This window comes from Haemorhous mexicanus, chromosome Z (assembly GCF_027477595.1).
Source record: "Haemorhous mexicanus isolate bHaeMex1 chromosome Z, bHaeMex1.pri, whole genome shotgun sequence".
NCBI lineage: Eukaryota > Metazoa > Chordata > Aves > Passeriformes > Fringillidae > Haemorhous > Haemorhous mexicanus.
In genome coordinates this window covers 5,190,654-5,208,767 of record NC_082381.1, presented here as the reverse complement: position 1 = coordinate 5,208,767, position 18,114 = coordinate 5,190,654, and the positions used below count along the sequence as shown (strand labels likewise).

Sequence of the window (18,114 nt, the reverse complement as noted above, 5' to 3'; positions counted from 1 at the left end):
TAGCACTGGAATGCTCACTGTGGTAGCACCTACTGCTAAGGCAGTCATTAAGAAGAAACTTAAGGGAACAAGATCTGCTCATCACTATGATGAAAACTGTGAGTGATAGTATGCCTTGGAATGCTGCCAAAAGGGTTTCAGCTGGTTTGTTTTCACCCCACCTGGCTTCAGCAATGGCATTGAAACAATTTGATTGGGTTGGATGCTGGCTGAGTAAACGAACCAATGCCACATGCACTGCAATCGGTGATATGCTGACAGATGTTAACAGTGTTGGGCATGCTACCTTTCAAAATAGAGCTGCAGTTGAATTTCTTTTACTGGCACATGGACATGGTTGTGAGGAATTTGAAAGATTGTGTTCCATAAACCTGTCTGATCACTCTGAATCTATCCACAAAAGCATACAAAAGCTGAAAGATTTACAGCTCAAATTGAAGAGAATGGTGGGTCATGGTTAGATGGTTTGTTCCAATGATGGGGCTTTGCACCTTGGCTAAGAGAACTTTGAAAAATAGGTCTCTATGTATTGGGTGTTTTGGTAGTGATACTAGTAGTAATACTTTGCGTACTTAAGTGTGTGTGTGACAAATGATGGACAAAACTATCAAAGAAGTTTTTATCATACGAGAGAGGGGTAGGAAATGGATTCACAGAGAGTTCTTAAAATCTCTAAAATCTCACAGAGATGGTGGATGAAGGAATTGACATGGAGGAAGGTTTTGAATTTAGACCTTAGAAGAGACGAGACTTTTTTGAAGAATGAATCGCAATTCCTATCAGACATGGCTTATGCTCTTTGAACAGACTGGACTTTCACAGCATTAAAATTGCTGTGTTGTAATACAGCAAGGCTTAATGTGAGCAAAAAAGATGCTTTAAGCAAGTAATAAGCAGGTACACTAGAGTAAAGCTATGAAATGCAAAGTAGGTAATAAATGACACGGTTACGAAGGGTTTTTTTAGTTGAAATGAGAGGGGAAATTGTGGGACTCCTTCAAATCCGAGGGTTTTGGGAAAGCTGCAAAAGGCAGGCTTCAGAGACAGCAGAACTGCATTTACAGCTAAGCAGCAGCCATAAGATTTGTCAGCAGAAAAGTTATATAAGTAGAAAAGTAAGGACAAACAGAACAATGGTCTGTGTAATAATGCTTGTCTAGAATAAGTCCCTAAGCTTCAGAAAAGTATATCTAGCAAGATATGAGGAACTTCTAAGCTTAATAATAGAGCTCTGTGCATTGTGTTTTATGGTTTACAAGCAGGTAGTGTATTTGAAATAAGCAAGCATTGCTTTAAGAAAAGGTACGTGTGCGTAGAGTGGTTGGGTAGAACTACTGTCAATATGCTTTTGCTTTGTGTGATTGGTCAAAAAACTTACTTAAAGTAAGTTATAACATTAAGTCCTTTGTCTGCTGCAAGGGATGTGAGCTGCTGGCATCTTCCCATTGTCAGAACCATGTAATGAGACTGATGCTGGAAAACAAACAGCTTGAGGCGCACTCCTCAGCAGTACCGTCCCGTTCGTGATTTGTATAGAGACCCCCAGCTGGCAGTAGTGTATAGATGTTAAATCACATCTATGATAGATTAACATGTATTATTTCATACATTTTGAAATATTTTTATTTCATATTGATTTATATCTTTTCATTTCACATAGATTTGATAAATTCCTCCAACTTGGGAGAGTGAAGATGTACAGCAGTCCAAAACCTTCTGCCCACACAGCAGTCAGCCCCCGCCTGTGTGCATGCACACCCACCCACTGTCCTTGCTCTTCTCAGCATCTCAGGGCTGCTGTTTGCACAGAACTGGGATGACTTTAACTCAACAGAGCCACAAGTGGGGTGTCCAGCTTGTCATGAACACTCATGTGGCAAGGCACAACACAGAGCTCTCAATTCACAATACCACAGGTCCTTTGATTCCTGCTGGGCACTGAGGAACTCTTTAAAGCACCAAAGCTACAGAAAAGACGTGGAAAAAATTGGCATCATGCTACTGCTGGTATCCTCCTGGAGGAAAATCTGTTGAGTTTCTTAAGGTCGTAACTTTCCAAAAACTAGGGAAAACAACCTACTGCTCAACACCAGTAGCCCAATTGTGAATGATTTCCTTGACTTGGCAAAACTGGGGTGTTAACAATGGACTCTGTCCTTGGTTCAAATCACCTGCCCTCACCTGCAGACAAAAGGACCACCAGCAGCAGAAGCTACATCAGTCAATTTTCTCCAAAAGCTGTGTTAAATTTTGGAGAGTAAAGGAGAACACGTCAGACACTGCGGATTAATGATAAGACTCTGAGGAACAGATCCAAAGCAAAAGACAGCAGCTTCTCTCTGGGACACTCCTTGTGCTCCAAGGCAGCCGGGCTGCCCTGGCTGCCCAGGACCCTGTGCTCTGTGGGCTCTGCAGAGCTGCACAGCGGGGAGGCAGCTTCGGGCACCTCAGCCCCTGGGCAGGAGTGGCTTCTTGCTATGGAGGGCTGCCAGTGGGCAAATGCAGGGTGCTGGCCTTCTGCTCTTGGCCCTAGCCTGGCCCTGCAGGGCTAAACCTGTTCCCTGTCTCAGGTGTGCTAAGGACAGACTTGTTTGTTTCCAGCTCTGCACAGCATTGATTTGCACCACAAAATACTGAACAACTGACTGAAGCCTCAACAACAGGACCTGAGCCAAAGTTGCCCTTTAGGTGACCTTTACAACCAAATGGTCTATGTATCTGCTCCTTAACCAAGAATTACCATCAAAAGGATCAATGCATCCATTCACTGGTGAAACACGTCTTCACCTTTTGGCATTAGGAAAATGGGCAAGGCCATACCTGGCCTTGGTTCCTTCTTGAGCCCTGGGCGGGCTCAGGGAGAAAACCAAGAGGAGAATGAAACCAGATGTCCCCCCAGCAGGAGCTCTGGCACATTGCTCGTCCAGCACTATCAAAGCCAGGCTACTCTCACAGTGCAGTCGGAAGCCTCGAGGCCAGCAAAGGTGGAGGCACCACAGGATTTCCCGGTTCCCGGCTGTGGCTCTGCAGGCCTTGGCTGGGACAGCTTCCCCCAGCTGATATGCAGCTCTGGATGAAGGGGAAAGGATTGGGGTATCTGGTGATGTATCCTTCTTAATCACCAAAGGCAACCTTTTGTAATAATGCTGAGGTGCACTGCTTAGCTTATCCTTTCCTTTTTTTCACTTTTGCATTACAGTAAATTACACTGTTCCTTCTGTTGGTGTCTGTGTCTGCATCTCTGACCCTCCCCACCATCAAAACAACCACACAGCCTGTTTCTCTGCCCACCCCTGTCTCTGCAAATGAAACTCCCACTTTGCAACTTCCTTTTCTGCAGGCAGGTGAAAAAAGGAGCCACTTCCAGCTCTGGACACCCCCAGAATCCAGCTGTTTTCAGCAGTCACAACCCTGAAATATCAACCTCCTTCTTTATCCTGCCACTGGGACCTCCCACCAAGAGGCCTTTTGTCCAAGGATACCCACAGAAGACCTTCAGGAGGGAGCAGTTTGAAACACAACTGCTTCAGAGTTTAAACCGGCCTTTATCAAATGAGCACCCACCAACCTGTCCCAAAGGGAAAGTAGGCAGGAAAGAGAAGTTCCTCTCCCACAACAGCAACCTCTGTGCTTCCTTCCGTTCCAGCTGGAGAGTGGGGGCCATGGGCTCTGAGCTTTTGGGAAGGAACCCTGGGAATTGGCCTGATTTGGGAGAGCAGCAAAAGGAATTCCCCAACAAGTAGGAAGAGATTCTCTGGAAGCAACAGATGATGACAATATTTCTGCAGAAAAGAAAAGAAAGAAAAAAAAAAAAAAAGAATAATTGAAGCATTTCAAAAAGTCCCCAGACCGAAATCTGTTTGTCAACACGACAACCCCAAAGTCTCTGTGGTGCATCAGGAAGCTCAGCAATGAACCTGCAAGACTTGGACAATCATTGGTGTTTGTCCCCCAGAGCAGAAGCAGCTCCCCAACAAGACTTCAAGACTAAAGAAAAAAGCTTCCCCCTTCAGCTCTCCACAGCAGCTCTAGGGAGTCTCTCTCCATTGCAAGATCTCCTTTGTCAGTCTACAGTGACAAGAGTTGGCTGCAGGAGACATTTGCATGGAACTCTACCCAGATGGGGGGAAGAAAAAGAAGAGGTGATTCCTGTGGAAAGAAAAAGGCAATGCTGTTTGGGAAGACACCGGCGTGAGTTCGCTACAACTCTAGGCCAAAAATCCCTTGAATAAAGCAACATCCCTCCATGGGGCAGCACTTTAGCTTTGATATCAATGGTGACCAAATTGCTGCCCCTTCCTGCTGCTGCAGCTGACTACAAATCATGAGAAACGTGCCAACTCTGCCAAAGGCAGGCAGACATGGTGAGATAAAACCAGCTAGTCTGCTGAAAAGGAGACCAAATGAATGTTTTCAAATCCCCCTTTTTCATCCTTTCCCCAGCCAAGACAGAGCAATGTCCTTCCTCTCTGTCACCACTGTAACCCCAGGCAGTGTGGGGACAGAGCCCGTCACTGCTCCCAGTGCCCTGTCCTGCCCTTTCCTGCTTGCCCTGCCCTCGCCAAGTCCTGCCGTAACCTGCCGTGCTGTGCCATGCGGAGCCAAGCCCGGCCGGGCCCGGAGCCGCCACGCCCACGCTGTGCCCGCAGCCCCGGCTCTTCTGCGTTCGTCTCTGCCAAGTCCGGCCCGCGCCGGGGCCGCGCTGGGCACGCACGGGCCCGAGCACAGCACCCCCCTCAGGCCGTGTGCCGCCGGTGCAGCCGCGGCCGTTGCACTGCGGGCGTTGTGGCAGCAGTCGGCGATCGGCGCCATGGCGGAGCTAGAAAACTGTTGCCCGATCTGAAGAGAACACAAAACAACCGGAGTTGCTTTATGAGGTGCTTTATTAGGGCCCGGGAGCCTGAGGACTTTCGTCCAAAGTCAGAGCCCCATCTTGCCACAGAATCTACAGGGTTTATATACCTTTCTTAACATGATTGCTTCATTTAATCTATGTGCATTGCTAAGCATCTTTAACAAATGTCATGATGCATCCAACAAACCCCTGCATGCCTTTAGAGATAGCATACAGAGATTTATTAGGTACACCATGACATCCGTTACTCAGCCAAAAGGTGCATTCCATAGATAAGGTTTAGTACATTCTCTGGATAACACATCCTCTCGATCTACCATGCACTAAAGTTCACTTAATGTTTACCGGGCCTATGAGGCCTTAGCATAACTACTGCTACTTATGCTATTATATTGCTTCATTAATCTAGACATCTATTAACTAGAATATAATTTTCAATCATTTCTGCAACAAGTCCCCCCTTTTGAGCATTCTTCAGATCTTCTGCAAGGATGCTCAACCTTCAGCTTCAGTTCTTCTAGGAAGGGCAGGAAGGGGCCACCTCTTCGTATTTAGGCAGGGGAATTCCCAATCCGTAGTTTCTTCCTATTGCTTTTACCAATCTTCGGGTTGGTCTTGTTTCTTTGGTTATTATTCCTAAAACACATCTATATGCTATCCAAGCAACTATTAGTACAATTACAAACAACAGTACATATTGCAACATTGACGATATCCAACCAGAAACCTGAAGCCCCATTGAGTCTAACAAGGCTCCTATCCAATTGTGCTGGGCCTCTTTTTCGATTTCTTTTGTTCCAGATTCGACTGTTTCTAGTTGGGAGATATCTTTCTCTACTTCTATTTTTACATTTGGGATATGGATGCAACAGTGATCAATTCTTTTGTTTAAATACCCACAGACTCCGTGTTCTTTCAATAACAGCATGTCTAGAGCCATTTTATTTTGGAGAGTCATACGGTAAGTAGCCTGCAATTGTAGGTTCAGATCTGTGAACCCTTTTCTAGTTGCTAATGCCAGTCTCTCTGTTTGTCCCAGTAACTTAAACAACATTTCTCTATTTCTATATGTAGCTATTGGTGCAAACAAAGATTCTAATGCCCATCCGAACTTTACTCCGCTGTCTCGTTTATGCCATTGGTCTTCATCTCCTAATAAATTCAAATCGTCAATTTCTCTCTTTTTCCTGGTCCCTGATGCCCTTAACTTAGACTGTTTCCACAAGGGGCATAGCGTTGGTACTCCCAAAGTTACTTGTGTCACTGGCCTGTCTAAAGGGAGATGAGTGGTCCACTGTCCATGTCCCATTACCCACACCAAATTTCCTGGACTTCTAAGTGTAGTCGTTCTACAGGAGACCCTTCCATAAAACCCATTCATAAGGGGTTTGCCTGGTATCGTATGATTGTATCTCCTACATTCACATCCCCATTTTAAGAGGACCCTTACTGGCACTAGGCTAATTTGATCCCCTGGAGTATCACATGTATAGACTTCTGTACAGTTCCAGTTTTCTTTTGTTATCGCCCTCTCTCTAGTAGAGGTATATATCTCCGACACTTCTGCATGTGATTGGTTTTTACACACCAATCGACAGGCCCAATATAACTATAGTGTTTCAGTAAACTTGGACCCCAAATAGCTTCCCAGTGGTCCTATAAGGGCTGTTCTTGTGTCATATTATGACACCGTATTTCCCGGGATAATTGCTTCTTCTTAATTCGTTGGTCTTGCTTATCAAAACACCAACCATAATTTCCTAATCCTCCATACAATCCAGGTTTTGGTTCGTATCTACCTCCTTTTTCCCGACAATCCCAAATTGACGAATATCTCCATACTGGGGAATAACCTTCTTTAATCTCCACTACCTCCTTTTCTACGACCTCTACTTGACACATGACTGTCATGTTTTCTTGTATTGTTGGTGGCATTGGGACCGGAATCACTCCCCATGGAATAGGCTCCCCAGCGGCCTGTGGGAGTGGCAGGCATGCTGTGATTCGTGAGACATTTTGTACTGTCCCAAAATCTCTGATCAGTCCTACTATCAGGTTTTCTTGTTCTTGCTCATTTTGAATGGTAATATTGGTTTCTCTTACTCCTCTCGGTTTCCCTCGAGTTAGTGAGACCATCGTCCTTGAATGTCCCCACCAAGAATCCTTGCTAATCCAGCACCAATAATATCCCTCGTCTTCAGGCTGTACGTCCTTGATTATAAGGACGATAGTTTGGTCTGATCGTTTTTCCTTGCGATATTTCCCTTCTTTGTCCCGAATATTGTTTCCCTTAAACCACCATCCATATTCGATAAACTGTACATCCTTTTCTATCTTACAGACTAGAATGACTGCCATGTCTCCTACTGCTCAAAATACTCCATGTGTTGCCTTGATCCTTTCCCCCAAATGTGCCTTAGCTATTGATGATTGGATACCATAGTCTGCATCTAATCCACACGTAACTAAACACAGATATCGCCCTTCGTCCATGCCTTGTTAAGGGTCTGAGATGTTTAACCACCCAATTCCTTTGTCCCCTAATTTCCACCAACTCACTCCCTGATCAATTTGTTCCCACATTTGTTGTTGTTCTTTCCACCACTTAACCTTCACGTCTTGTCTACATGCTTCTGTCAGAGTGAATGGGCAATTGAGCTTTAACAGGGGACTGCCCCACATGTCTTGAATAGCGGATGTTGGCTTAACTGACACTGATTACTGAGAAACATTTCCTTCCCGTAATCTCCAAGGTACCACCCTCTTATAGTCAAAGCTATACTTAATTTGCACTATACACATATAGACTTCCATATCTTCCTTAGTTACTTGCTTCAATTGTAATGTGGTGTTCCCTTTCTGTGCATCCCTATCCCAAACGGTAGTAAAACTTGCCTTGGGGTACCCAGCTCCTTGTTTCCAGAATACTCGTAAATCTCGGGCTTCAGCTTTCTGGTCATTGGTAACAACACAGGTCAGATTCACATCCATCCCTTCCATGATTCCGACAACAGGTTCTGAAACAGTAACAACCACAACACCTTGAGTAGGTATCAATTTCATCATTACCAGTAACAGAATGATTAAGAATGCGGCTTTGCGCAAAATATCATTCGCGTCGGGGAGACCATCTGAGCCTCCCATGGTGTTGGAGTTTTCTTGACTCGAGTGTAGTGGATCCAGGTGTCGATTCCCGCCACCTTCACGGCCGTGTATGTTGTCAGGATCACCTAGTAAGGACCATCCCATGTTTCTTTCAGTGGATCCGTAGACCAGTTTTTCACATACACTCGGTCACCAGGCTGGATGTCATGGACGGGATTTTCCAGTGGTAGAGGTCGGTTCCACTGCAGGGCTCCCCGTAGGCTGTTGAGAGTTCTGTTTAGTGACATTACATAATTAAATATCACTTGATCCCCTTGTACATGCAAATCTCCCTTCAGTACAGTAGCATGATAAGGTCTTCCATATAGAATCTCATAAGGACTTACTCCCAACCTCTCTCTGGGCTTTATCCTAATTTGCAATAAAGCTAACGGTAATGCTTGCGGCCATTGCATTTTAGCTTCCTGACAAATTTTCTTAATTTGCCCTTTCAGTGTTTGATTCATTCTTTCAACCTGACCACTTGATTGAGGTCGCCAAGGTGTATGCAAGTCCCATGATACGTCCAACATCCTAGCTACTGTTTGAACAATTCCAGCTATGAAATGTGGACCTCTATCCGACGATAACCCTAGAGGTACTCCGAACCAGGGAATAATTTCTTTAGGCAATGTCCTGACCACTTCCTTAGCCTGATTTGTCCTACAGGGGTAGGCTTCTGGCCATCCTGAAAAAGTACAGACATACACTAATAAGTACTTAAAATTTTGTGCTTTTGGTAACTCACAAAAATCTACCTGCCAATAATCTCCTGGTTCCGGTCCTACCTGTAGTTTCCCCAGTTGAATTTGTTTCCTGACAATCGGATTATTTTTCAAACAGACTGGGCACATTGCATTTACCCGATTTGCAAGTGTTAACATCTGGTTCGAAACTATCTCTCTCCTTAAGAATTTTACCAGCATCTCTGCACCCCAATGGCATTTATTATGTTCTGTTTCAAGGATGACTTTCATTATTTTTGCTGGTACCACTACTTGTCCCGTTGTTGTCACATACCATCCAGTCATGTTCTTTTGTGCATTCAATAACGTTGCCAGCTTCTCATCGTCTATTGTGTATTTAGGTGCCTGGTTTAGGTAGGGATTTACTGGGCTTACCTTGACAGGTATTAATGCCATCTGAGTCCATACCTCTCGTGCCACCTTTCGAGCTGTCACATCTGCCAAATCATTTCCGTGGTAATTTTTTCCTTCCTCCTTTCGATGTCCTCTTACGTGCATTACCACAACCTTTGTCGGCCTATGTACTGCTTCCAGCAAGGCTAAGATTTCTTCTTTGTATTTGATAGAAGTTCCCTGTTAACTGAGTAGTCCCCTCTCCTTCCACAATGCCCCATGTACATGGATTACCCCGAAGGCATATTTAGAATCGGTCCAAATATTAACTTTCGTTCCAGTACTCAGAATGAGGGCTCGTGTAAGCCCAATTATCTCTGCCTTCTGGGCTGAGGTGCCAGGAGGTAAAGCTTTTGCCTCTACAACCGTATGAACAGTCACCACGGCATACCCTGCATACCTGGTACCATTTTCCACGTAGCTTGATCCGTCCGTAAACAGTTCCCAATCTGGATCTTCTAGTGGTGTGTCTTTAAGATCCATCCGACTTGCATATACCTGCTCGATGACCTCCACACAATCATGCACCAATTCTCCTTCCTCCTGCTCACTGCGGAGAAATTCTGCTGGATTAATATGATTAGTTATTTTCAATTCTACATCATCCTGCTCTCTCAATATTGCTTGGTACTGCAGCATTCAGCTAGATGATAACCAGTGACCCCCCTTTTGTTCCAGAACAGCCAGTACCATATGGGGCACAAATACCTCCATTTTCTTGCCCATTGTCAATTTTCTGGCTTCTTGAATGAGGATCACCGTGGCCGTAACTACCCGCAAGCATGACGGCCAACCAGCACTAACTGTGTCCAGCTGCTTCGAGAAGTATCCCACCGGGCGTTTCCATGACCCGATCCGTTGGGTTAACACTCCCAGAGCCAATTTTTGTCTTTCATTCACGTACAACTGAAAATCCTTGCTTAGATCCGGGAGCCCTAAAGCCGGGGCCTCCTTCAGGACTTGTTTTAAATTCTGAAAGGCATTCTTCCTTAACCTGTCCCAGTTCAGCTGTGGTTCCTTCAGGGCCTCGTACAATGGTTTCGCTAGTAACCCGAAATTCGGAATCCACAATCGACACCATCCTACCATCCCCAAGAAAAATCTTAATTCTTGATGACTCCTCGGGAGCGGGATGGCGCAAATGGCCTCCACTCGGTTGATTCCCAACCGTCTCTGACCCTGAATGATTTCACAACCCAGGTAAATCACACTTTCCTTTACTAGCTGTGCTTTTTCTTTTGATACTCGATATCCAGCCTGGCCCAGCATGTTCAACAATGCTATTGTAAGTTTCAAACACAGTTCTTTCTCTTAAGTGGCTAGAAAAATATCATCGACATACTGCAAAATCACGTATGAGGATGGTGAGTCTCTTACCTCAGTCATCTTCCATCCTTCCAATTCTTTTCCCAACTGATTCCCAAATATCGTGGGACTGTTTTTAAAACCTTGGGGAAGTCTCGTCCAGGTGAGTTGCTCCTTACGACCGGTGTCTGGGCTTTCCCATTCGAAGGCAAAATATTTCCTACTTTGCAATGCCAAGGGAATGCAGAAGAATGCATGCTTCAAGTCAATTACAGTAAACCATTTAAATTTTTCAGACACAGATGTTAACAGAGTATATGGATTTGCAACCACCGGGTGAATATCCTTAACAATGTTATTCATTGCCCGTAAATCCTGTACCAATCTATACTTACCGTTAGGCTTCTTTACGGGGAAAATGGGGGTAGTGTATTCTGATTCACATTCTTCCAGTATTCCTTGTGTTAGAAATTGTGCTATGAGAGGAGCAACCCCTTCTTTGTCTTCAAGTTTAATAGGATACTGTTTTATACTTACAGGTTGTGCCCCTTCTTTTAACTCCGCTATTACTGGTTGAGCAGCTTTAGACTTCCCCGGGACTCCTGTCTCCTATACCCATGGTATCACAGCCTGTTCCACCTCCTCAGGGATAGGGGTGGGTTCTACTTCCTTGATCACAAATAATTTGGCTATTTCTTCCTCAGGGACTTCTACTTTAACTCTTCCATCTTCAAACAGAATTTTCATGTTCAAAAGAGATAGCAAATCCCTTCCGAATAGTGACTTGGGGCAATTGGGCATATATAAAAATTGATGATCTAACTCTTTTCCTCCAAATCTCAAATTTAATGGCTGTAGGAACGGCCTTTCTTCCCACTGGCCCATTGCTCCTACTACTTGCACTGTAGTGTCACTGATTGGTCCCAATTGTTTATTTATAACCGAATAAGTAGCCCCAGTATCCACAGTAAATTCCTGCTCTTTCCCTTCGATTTCTAACCTAACCTTCAAATCCTGTTCTAGTCAGCTCTGATTCTGATAGTTTCCCAAGACCATAGCTTGAGCGACATCTCCTGGAGTCATCGGGTAGCTCGTTGGCATAATGCTATTCATTCCCACCCCGTTCATCCCATTCCTTACTGGACATTCGTTCTTCCAATGGCCTATCTGGTGACAAAAGGCACACTGGTTGGGTCCCAGAATTTGTCCCCGTCCCCCAGTGTTTTGAAATCCTCCCCTACCGCGACCCATTCCTTGGCCCCGCATAGATCCACCTCTACCCCTCCCTCTATTTCCAGTTTGCTGGATTACTGCTAGAATCCCTGCCTGCTACTTCTTGGCAGTCTCTCTTTCTCTATTGTTATATACTTTCCAGGCTACCTCCAGCATTTTATCCAAGTTGCGAGTATCCTCTCCCTCTAATTTCTATAATTTCTTTCGGATATCATCTTGAGATTGCCCCATTAAGATTAATGTGAGCTGTAGCTTCCCTGGCTCATCCTCTACTTCCAAATTAGTATATTTTCTGGCAGTTTCCTTCAGTCTCTCTAAGAATGCTGATGGGGACTCACTTTTGTCCTGTCTCACTGAATACAGTTTAGACCAGTTCAACGTCTTGGGCATACCGGTTCTGAACCCTTCCAGCAACAATTCTTGGTATTCTTTAATTGCGCCCATACCCCCGCTTGTATTCGGATCCCATCCTGGATCTTCACTCAGTACTAAATCATTAACGGTTCCTTCTGCTAATTGTAACCTTATAACCTCTCTAGCTCTCTCCTTTGCTGCTTTTAAAACCATCTCCTTTTCTGTGGAGTCCATCAAAGTGTCTAACAACACCTGCAAATCATTCCAGTCCGGGTTCTGCGTTCTAATTATCATCTTTACCACCAGCGCCACCCTTTCTGGATCCTCCCGATAGCTTCCTGCAGACTGCTTCCAAATAACCAGATCTCTGGGGGAAAAGGGCACCTTTATCAGTACCCTATCCCCTTGGGGTCCCACTGCTTCCCTCAAGGGAGCTATTAACTTAGGTTCCCCAAGATTTCTTCGCCCTTGCCTTGTCCTATTCGCAAGAGGAGTTCTTAGCACATTTCCAGAAGGGCCGGGAGAGGGAGTATGAGGCTGTATTTTTATAGTTCTGCATTCCTTCTTTCTTTCCCCCCGTTTTTCCTCCTCACTATCATCGCTACTACTATCTCTAGGTAGCAGCGGGTATGTAGAAAGGGAAACCGGAGCAGGGACTGAGGGAACATTCGGAGCCACGAACGGGGATAAATCCTCCTCTGGTCAGGAGGTTAAAGCCAAACATTGAGTACATTTAGATTTCTCTTTGCATCCTCCGCATTCCGCATTCCTTAACTCCAAAACCATTATTCCACATTCCTTCTGCCATTCCTTTTTCTCCCTTAGGAGATAGAATAAATCCAAGTACGGCACCTCATCCCATTTCTCATTTTGCTTTAAAAACTGCATTAAAGAAGTGATCACCTCATAATCCACAGACCCATTCAACGACCACTCTGGCCCTACCCTTTCATATTCCGGCCACCAATGATTACAATAATCAATCATCTTTTCCTTCTCCAAATCCTGATAAAATCCTTCACTCCTCCACCGCTTCAATAAGCAACCTAGCGGAGTATTTCCCGGTATGTTATTGTTAGACTGGACCATAGTTTTAAACGCTTTAAATGGCATCTTACTTCAATAACCTTACAACAATCAGCTGCAACCACCAATACACACCAGCACTAAGCACAACCGACAAAACTATAAATATCAATAGCTCGATTATTCCAAACATAAACAGCAAAAACAAACAGCAAAAACAACACTAAGCACAACCAACAAAACTATAAATATCAATAGCTCGATTATTCCAAACATAAACAGCAAAAACAAACAGCAAAAACAACAGCATGATTACTATTAGATACCAAACCAACCAAAACCAATCTTGCCACTTCTCGTCGCCACGAGTGGCAAGTGCCAGACCTGCGCAGCTTTCGCCGCGTCTGATAGCCGGCGCCTAGGCTTCCCAACCAGACGTCTTAGCCCAATCCTGCGAGAATTACCACCTCGTCTTATGGACAGGCACCCAATACCAATATCAGAAATAAAGCACCTTCGGGCTTACCTCCTCACAGTCGTCCGACAGGCGCAGGGGTCGGGCACGAACCGATGACTCCCCGAGAATCCCTCGGTGCCGGCGTGGAGTGGATCGGGACACGAGCCGCCCCAGCCACCTTCGGAGTCCTGCCACGGTCGCCAGAAAACTGTTGCCCGATCTGAAGAGAACACAAAACAACCGGAGTTGCTTTATGAGGTGCTTTATTAGGGCCCGGGAGCCTGAGGACTTTCGTCCAAAGTCAGACCCCCATCTTGCCACAGAATCTACAGGGTTTATATACCTTTCTTAACATGATTGCTTCATTTAATCTATGTGCATTGCTAAGCATCTTTAACAAATGTCATGATGCATCCAACAAACCCCTGCATGCCTTTAGAGATAGCATACAGAGATTTATTAGGTACACCATGACATCCGTTACTCAGCCAAAAGGTGCATTCCATAGATAAGGTTTAGTACATTCTCTGGATAACACATCCTCTCGATCTACCATGCACTAAAGTTCACTTAATGTTTACCGGGCCTACTGCGGCCTTAGCATAACTACTGCTACTCATGCTATTATATTGCTTCATTAATCTAGACATCTATTAACTAGAATATAATTTTCAATCATTTCTGCAACACCGCTGCCCACCGGGCTCAGTGCCAGCACCTTCCCCGCCAAGCTGTGGCCCCTGGTGAACAGCCCCCACGTCCGCTCCATGCACTGGAACAGCCGGGCCCAGGGCCTGCCCATCATCCGCTCCCCCTTCCAGTGGGAGCTGCTCAGCCCAGGCAGTGCCCACGGGGGCGGTGGCGATGGGCCGGGCCGGGCCGGGCCGGTACCGCACACGTTCCGGGCCACGCAGTTCCGCAGCTTCGTGCGGCAGCTCTACCGCTACAGCTTCCACAGGGTGCCGGCACGGGATGGTGCAGCTGCGCTGGGCAATGCCATGGCCTGGCTTCACGACAGCAACCCCTTCTTTTGCCGCGACCGCCCTGACCTCCTGCTCCGCATCAAGCGCCGGAGTCCCTCTTGCACCATGGGCTTCCCCAGGAAACACAGTTGAAACTTCTTGTGTTTCCATGTCACACATGGCACCGCCTGGAGATCATCTGCCTTCGTGACATCTTCCTTCCATGTACAGTGCTCTCACCACTGCACGTGGACCAGAGCTGCTTCTAGGGGTTCCCCTTTTAAGGATGCTTTGCCCAGTTCCAAAAAAAAAAAAGCACAGTCTCTCACTTTTGGGACACCTGTCCTCCCCAGATTCACCCCCTGGGGCTGAGGGGTCTCAAGAACAGAGATCTTCTTCACTGAAGATCGAGGGCACCACCACCCTCCTGCCCCGTCATCTCTGCTCACACACTGCTTCACATCACATCACTGCACTCTCTTGGCTCCAGGCCATTGCCTCCCCCTAAATGCAGTCTCTGTGTCACAGGAAAAATGGTTCTGTATTGTATTGATGTAATTTTCAGTATATGTATTTTTAAATAGGTGTGTTTGTATTTGTATTGGTAGAGATGTCTATTTTTATATTTATTTATGTATATTGATCTATTTCTGTCTGTTTAATGATATTTACATATGTGTTCCGATGTATAAGTGTATATTGTTTTGATGCAGTTGGATGGATATTTAGATTTGTTGTGTGATATTCGTATATTTATAGACAGGTTTGGTTTATATATCTACTTACATATCGTATGTAATATGTAATGTTTAATCTACATTTCCATCTGTAGATAGTTATAATATATGTATTTTTATATATGTGCATATATGTATGTATTTAATTCTATTTAAAGAGGTATGAAGGGTATAATCTAATGAATTCTTAGTGTAGGGCTTTTTAGAGAGGGAATGGTATTTTTGTATTTCTATATAGGCTGTATGCTTGTAGTAATATGTAATAAATTAAGTTGTTAAACACCTAACTGATCTTTGCATATAGTGAGTTGTTGTAGAGGTTGGCAATAAATTAAGTTTTGTTAACTGAAGTTGGTATTTGTATATTTTTGCATAGACTGGTGGTTATAATCTAATAAATTACTTCTTTTGAACTTAATTGAGATTTGTATAGTCCTGTATTCTCAGTGCAGGTGTAGCCATTTGTAATAAATGACATTTTTCAGCTGAAATTGATTCTCATGGATTTGTGGATCAGCAGTGCAGCTGTAGCAATCTGCAAGAAATGCCATTTGTCAGCTGCGATGCGTGTTTTGTGATTTGTGGTACCCAAAGCCATGAGCAGATGGAAATGCCGGAAGATTTTGGCTATGAGAATCTCTGACCATGCCCAGCACATGCCCCGCCTGCACTCAGGCTGGGCAAAGGCAGCGCAGATTTGGGCTGGCAGCAGAGCCCCACGCTGGCTCAGAACTCACTGCAAAGGCCTGCTGAAAAAACTCCAGGACTCCACTGAGCGCAGAATCCAAGCAGGAGCCACTCGGGGAGGACAAATCTGCCCCTCATCCCACGGGCAGCTCTTTAGGAAGAGCTCCAAGTGTCCCTCTGAAACTCATCCCAGACACCAGAAGCCAGCAGGGATCCTGAGCCAGCTCGGCTGCCTTTGGCAGCACTTTGGCAAATGAGCTGCAGTAAGGGAGAGGCAGCAGTGACTGTGACTGCTGCAGGCTGAGGATAAAGGAAGGGCCATGGACACAAGTGCTGAGATGCCCCAAAATCCAGAAGGAAGCTGGAGAACTGGGAATCAACAAGTTCTCAGATGCACTGAAATGATGGAAGCCCTTTGTGTGAAGTTTCCTGGAGGAACTGCCAGGGAGTTGCTGCTATGATCAGCAGCAGCAGAAGGCAGCAGGATCTGCTCATTTTCAGGGCACAAAGCCCTTGCCCATGGAGGCTGCAGGGCAAAAGCAATCGCATTGCAAAGAGAGGCTTTGCAGTTGAAGTCACTGCCCTTGTGTTAGGGGATGAATGACTGCCCTGCCAAAGCACAGCAGCTGCAGGGCCCCCCTCAGCTATGTGTGTGTTGCAGGCCCGCCTGACGTGCCCATGCTGCAACAGGTGTGAGAAGGACAAAGTGACCTGATTGTATCCTTAGCACAGCTACTCCTGGATCTGATGGCACACTTCCCAACCAGCCAGGGCCAGGCCTTGGCCAGAGCTCAGGCCTGGGCTGGGAGAAGTTTCCCCTAAAATACCCTGCAGAAGCCTGTATTCTTGTCAGTTGGGAAAGTTTCCTAAAGTGATACATTTCTTGCAGATACTACACAAGGTTATACAGAGCTAGGGTAAGTGTCTTTGTAGTCTATTTTTAGCTAAATACTGATGGGGTTGATGACCCCAGGATTCATCTTCAAAGTCAGCTCTGGCTCAGGCTTGCTGATCAGGCCTCAGCACATCAGACACTGAATTTAAAGAACCTTTTGATAAAGGTTGTCACTACTTTATTTCTTTTAGCCCACTACTTCTAGTCCTGATAAATTTGAATTCTTTCTGTACAATCTGGCAAACAGACCATCTAAAATTTTCACTGTTTATCAGTGTTTAAATTCTATCCACCAAGAGAAACTCAATCACTTCCAAAATGAGCCTAAAATAAGCTATTATTTTAAAACAAAGCCAAGACATTTTTCTTGATAAGGGAGGTGTTTCCAAAACTCCTTCGTGAAACTAATGCAGATTGTTTGAAGTATCCATTTCCTGCCCGGAGCAGAGAGATGCCAACCTGGGCAGAGTGCACATAAAGCTCATTTCAGTAGAAAGACGATACAAGAGACACTGGGGATGGACAGAGGGGCTTTGCATTCTGCTGGGGCTGTTCAGTTCAGAATGCTGCTCACAGCTGTAAAAGGAACTTTTGCTGCTGTGGCAAAGCTGTTTGAAGATGCAGTTTGCTCATGAGCCAGGTCCTTGTCATGATGAAGAAGCATTTGTACCCCAAAATCTACCAGCAGCATTACCACGCCATTCTTTAGCCAACTTGCTGCCAGAACCTGTAATCCCAGGAGCAACTTCCAGGGAAAGGGGAGTGGGTTCTACTCTCATTCCTTCTAACAGCTCTTACACCATGGCAGGAACCCTCAGCAGTCCAGGTTCCCCTTGAAAAGGCAGGATGCCATGTTCCTTCTCACTTCTCAGGATTCCTCATCATTTTGTCTCGCTTGGAAAGACAGGTGTCTGCTAAGGAAGGCAGGAGCCTCCCCTGAAATGGAGAATGTAAACCCTCCCCACCACTCCCAATTGCTATGAGTTTTAAACTAAGGGGCTCTTGAGAAAAAAATATGGGAGCAGGAAATAACAGTTCTTTAATAGGGAAGAAAAATAAAAGGATAAAATAAAACAATGCAATATCCTAGAACAACACTGACTGAGTCAGAACTCAGCCTGACACCCTGCTGGTCAGGGTGTGTTCTGGATTGCAAGGCAGGATGTATTCTATTACCATCTGTATGGCAGTTGTCTAGGTGTTAAGTGGGCAATTTCCCCTTATCTCTCTCCCTGCGAGATCACAATCACTCCTCCCTCAGCAGGGGGCATCCCGTGATAAGAGGCTATTGAATGTCACTGCATGGCTGATAAGAACTGT

General features: G+C 45.3%; 1 protein-coding gene across 1 annotated transcript; it reads right to left on the bottom strand.

Moving 5' to 3' along the window:
• Positions 1–4,865: 4,865 nt before the first annotated feature.
• LOC132322121 (uncharacterized) lies at positions 4,866–17,573 on the bottom strand. Its single transcript, XM_059836388.1, is given in 5 exon segments — positions 4,866–11,052; positions 12,031–12,397; positions 13,583–13,733; positions 14,214–14,606; positions 17,489–17,573. Coding segments are annotated over 5 exon segments (2,271 nt in total). The 3' UTR covers positions 4,866–9,777.
• Positions 17,574–18,114: the final 541 nt, after the last annotated feature.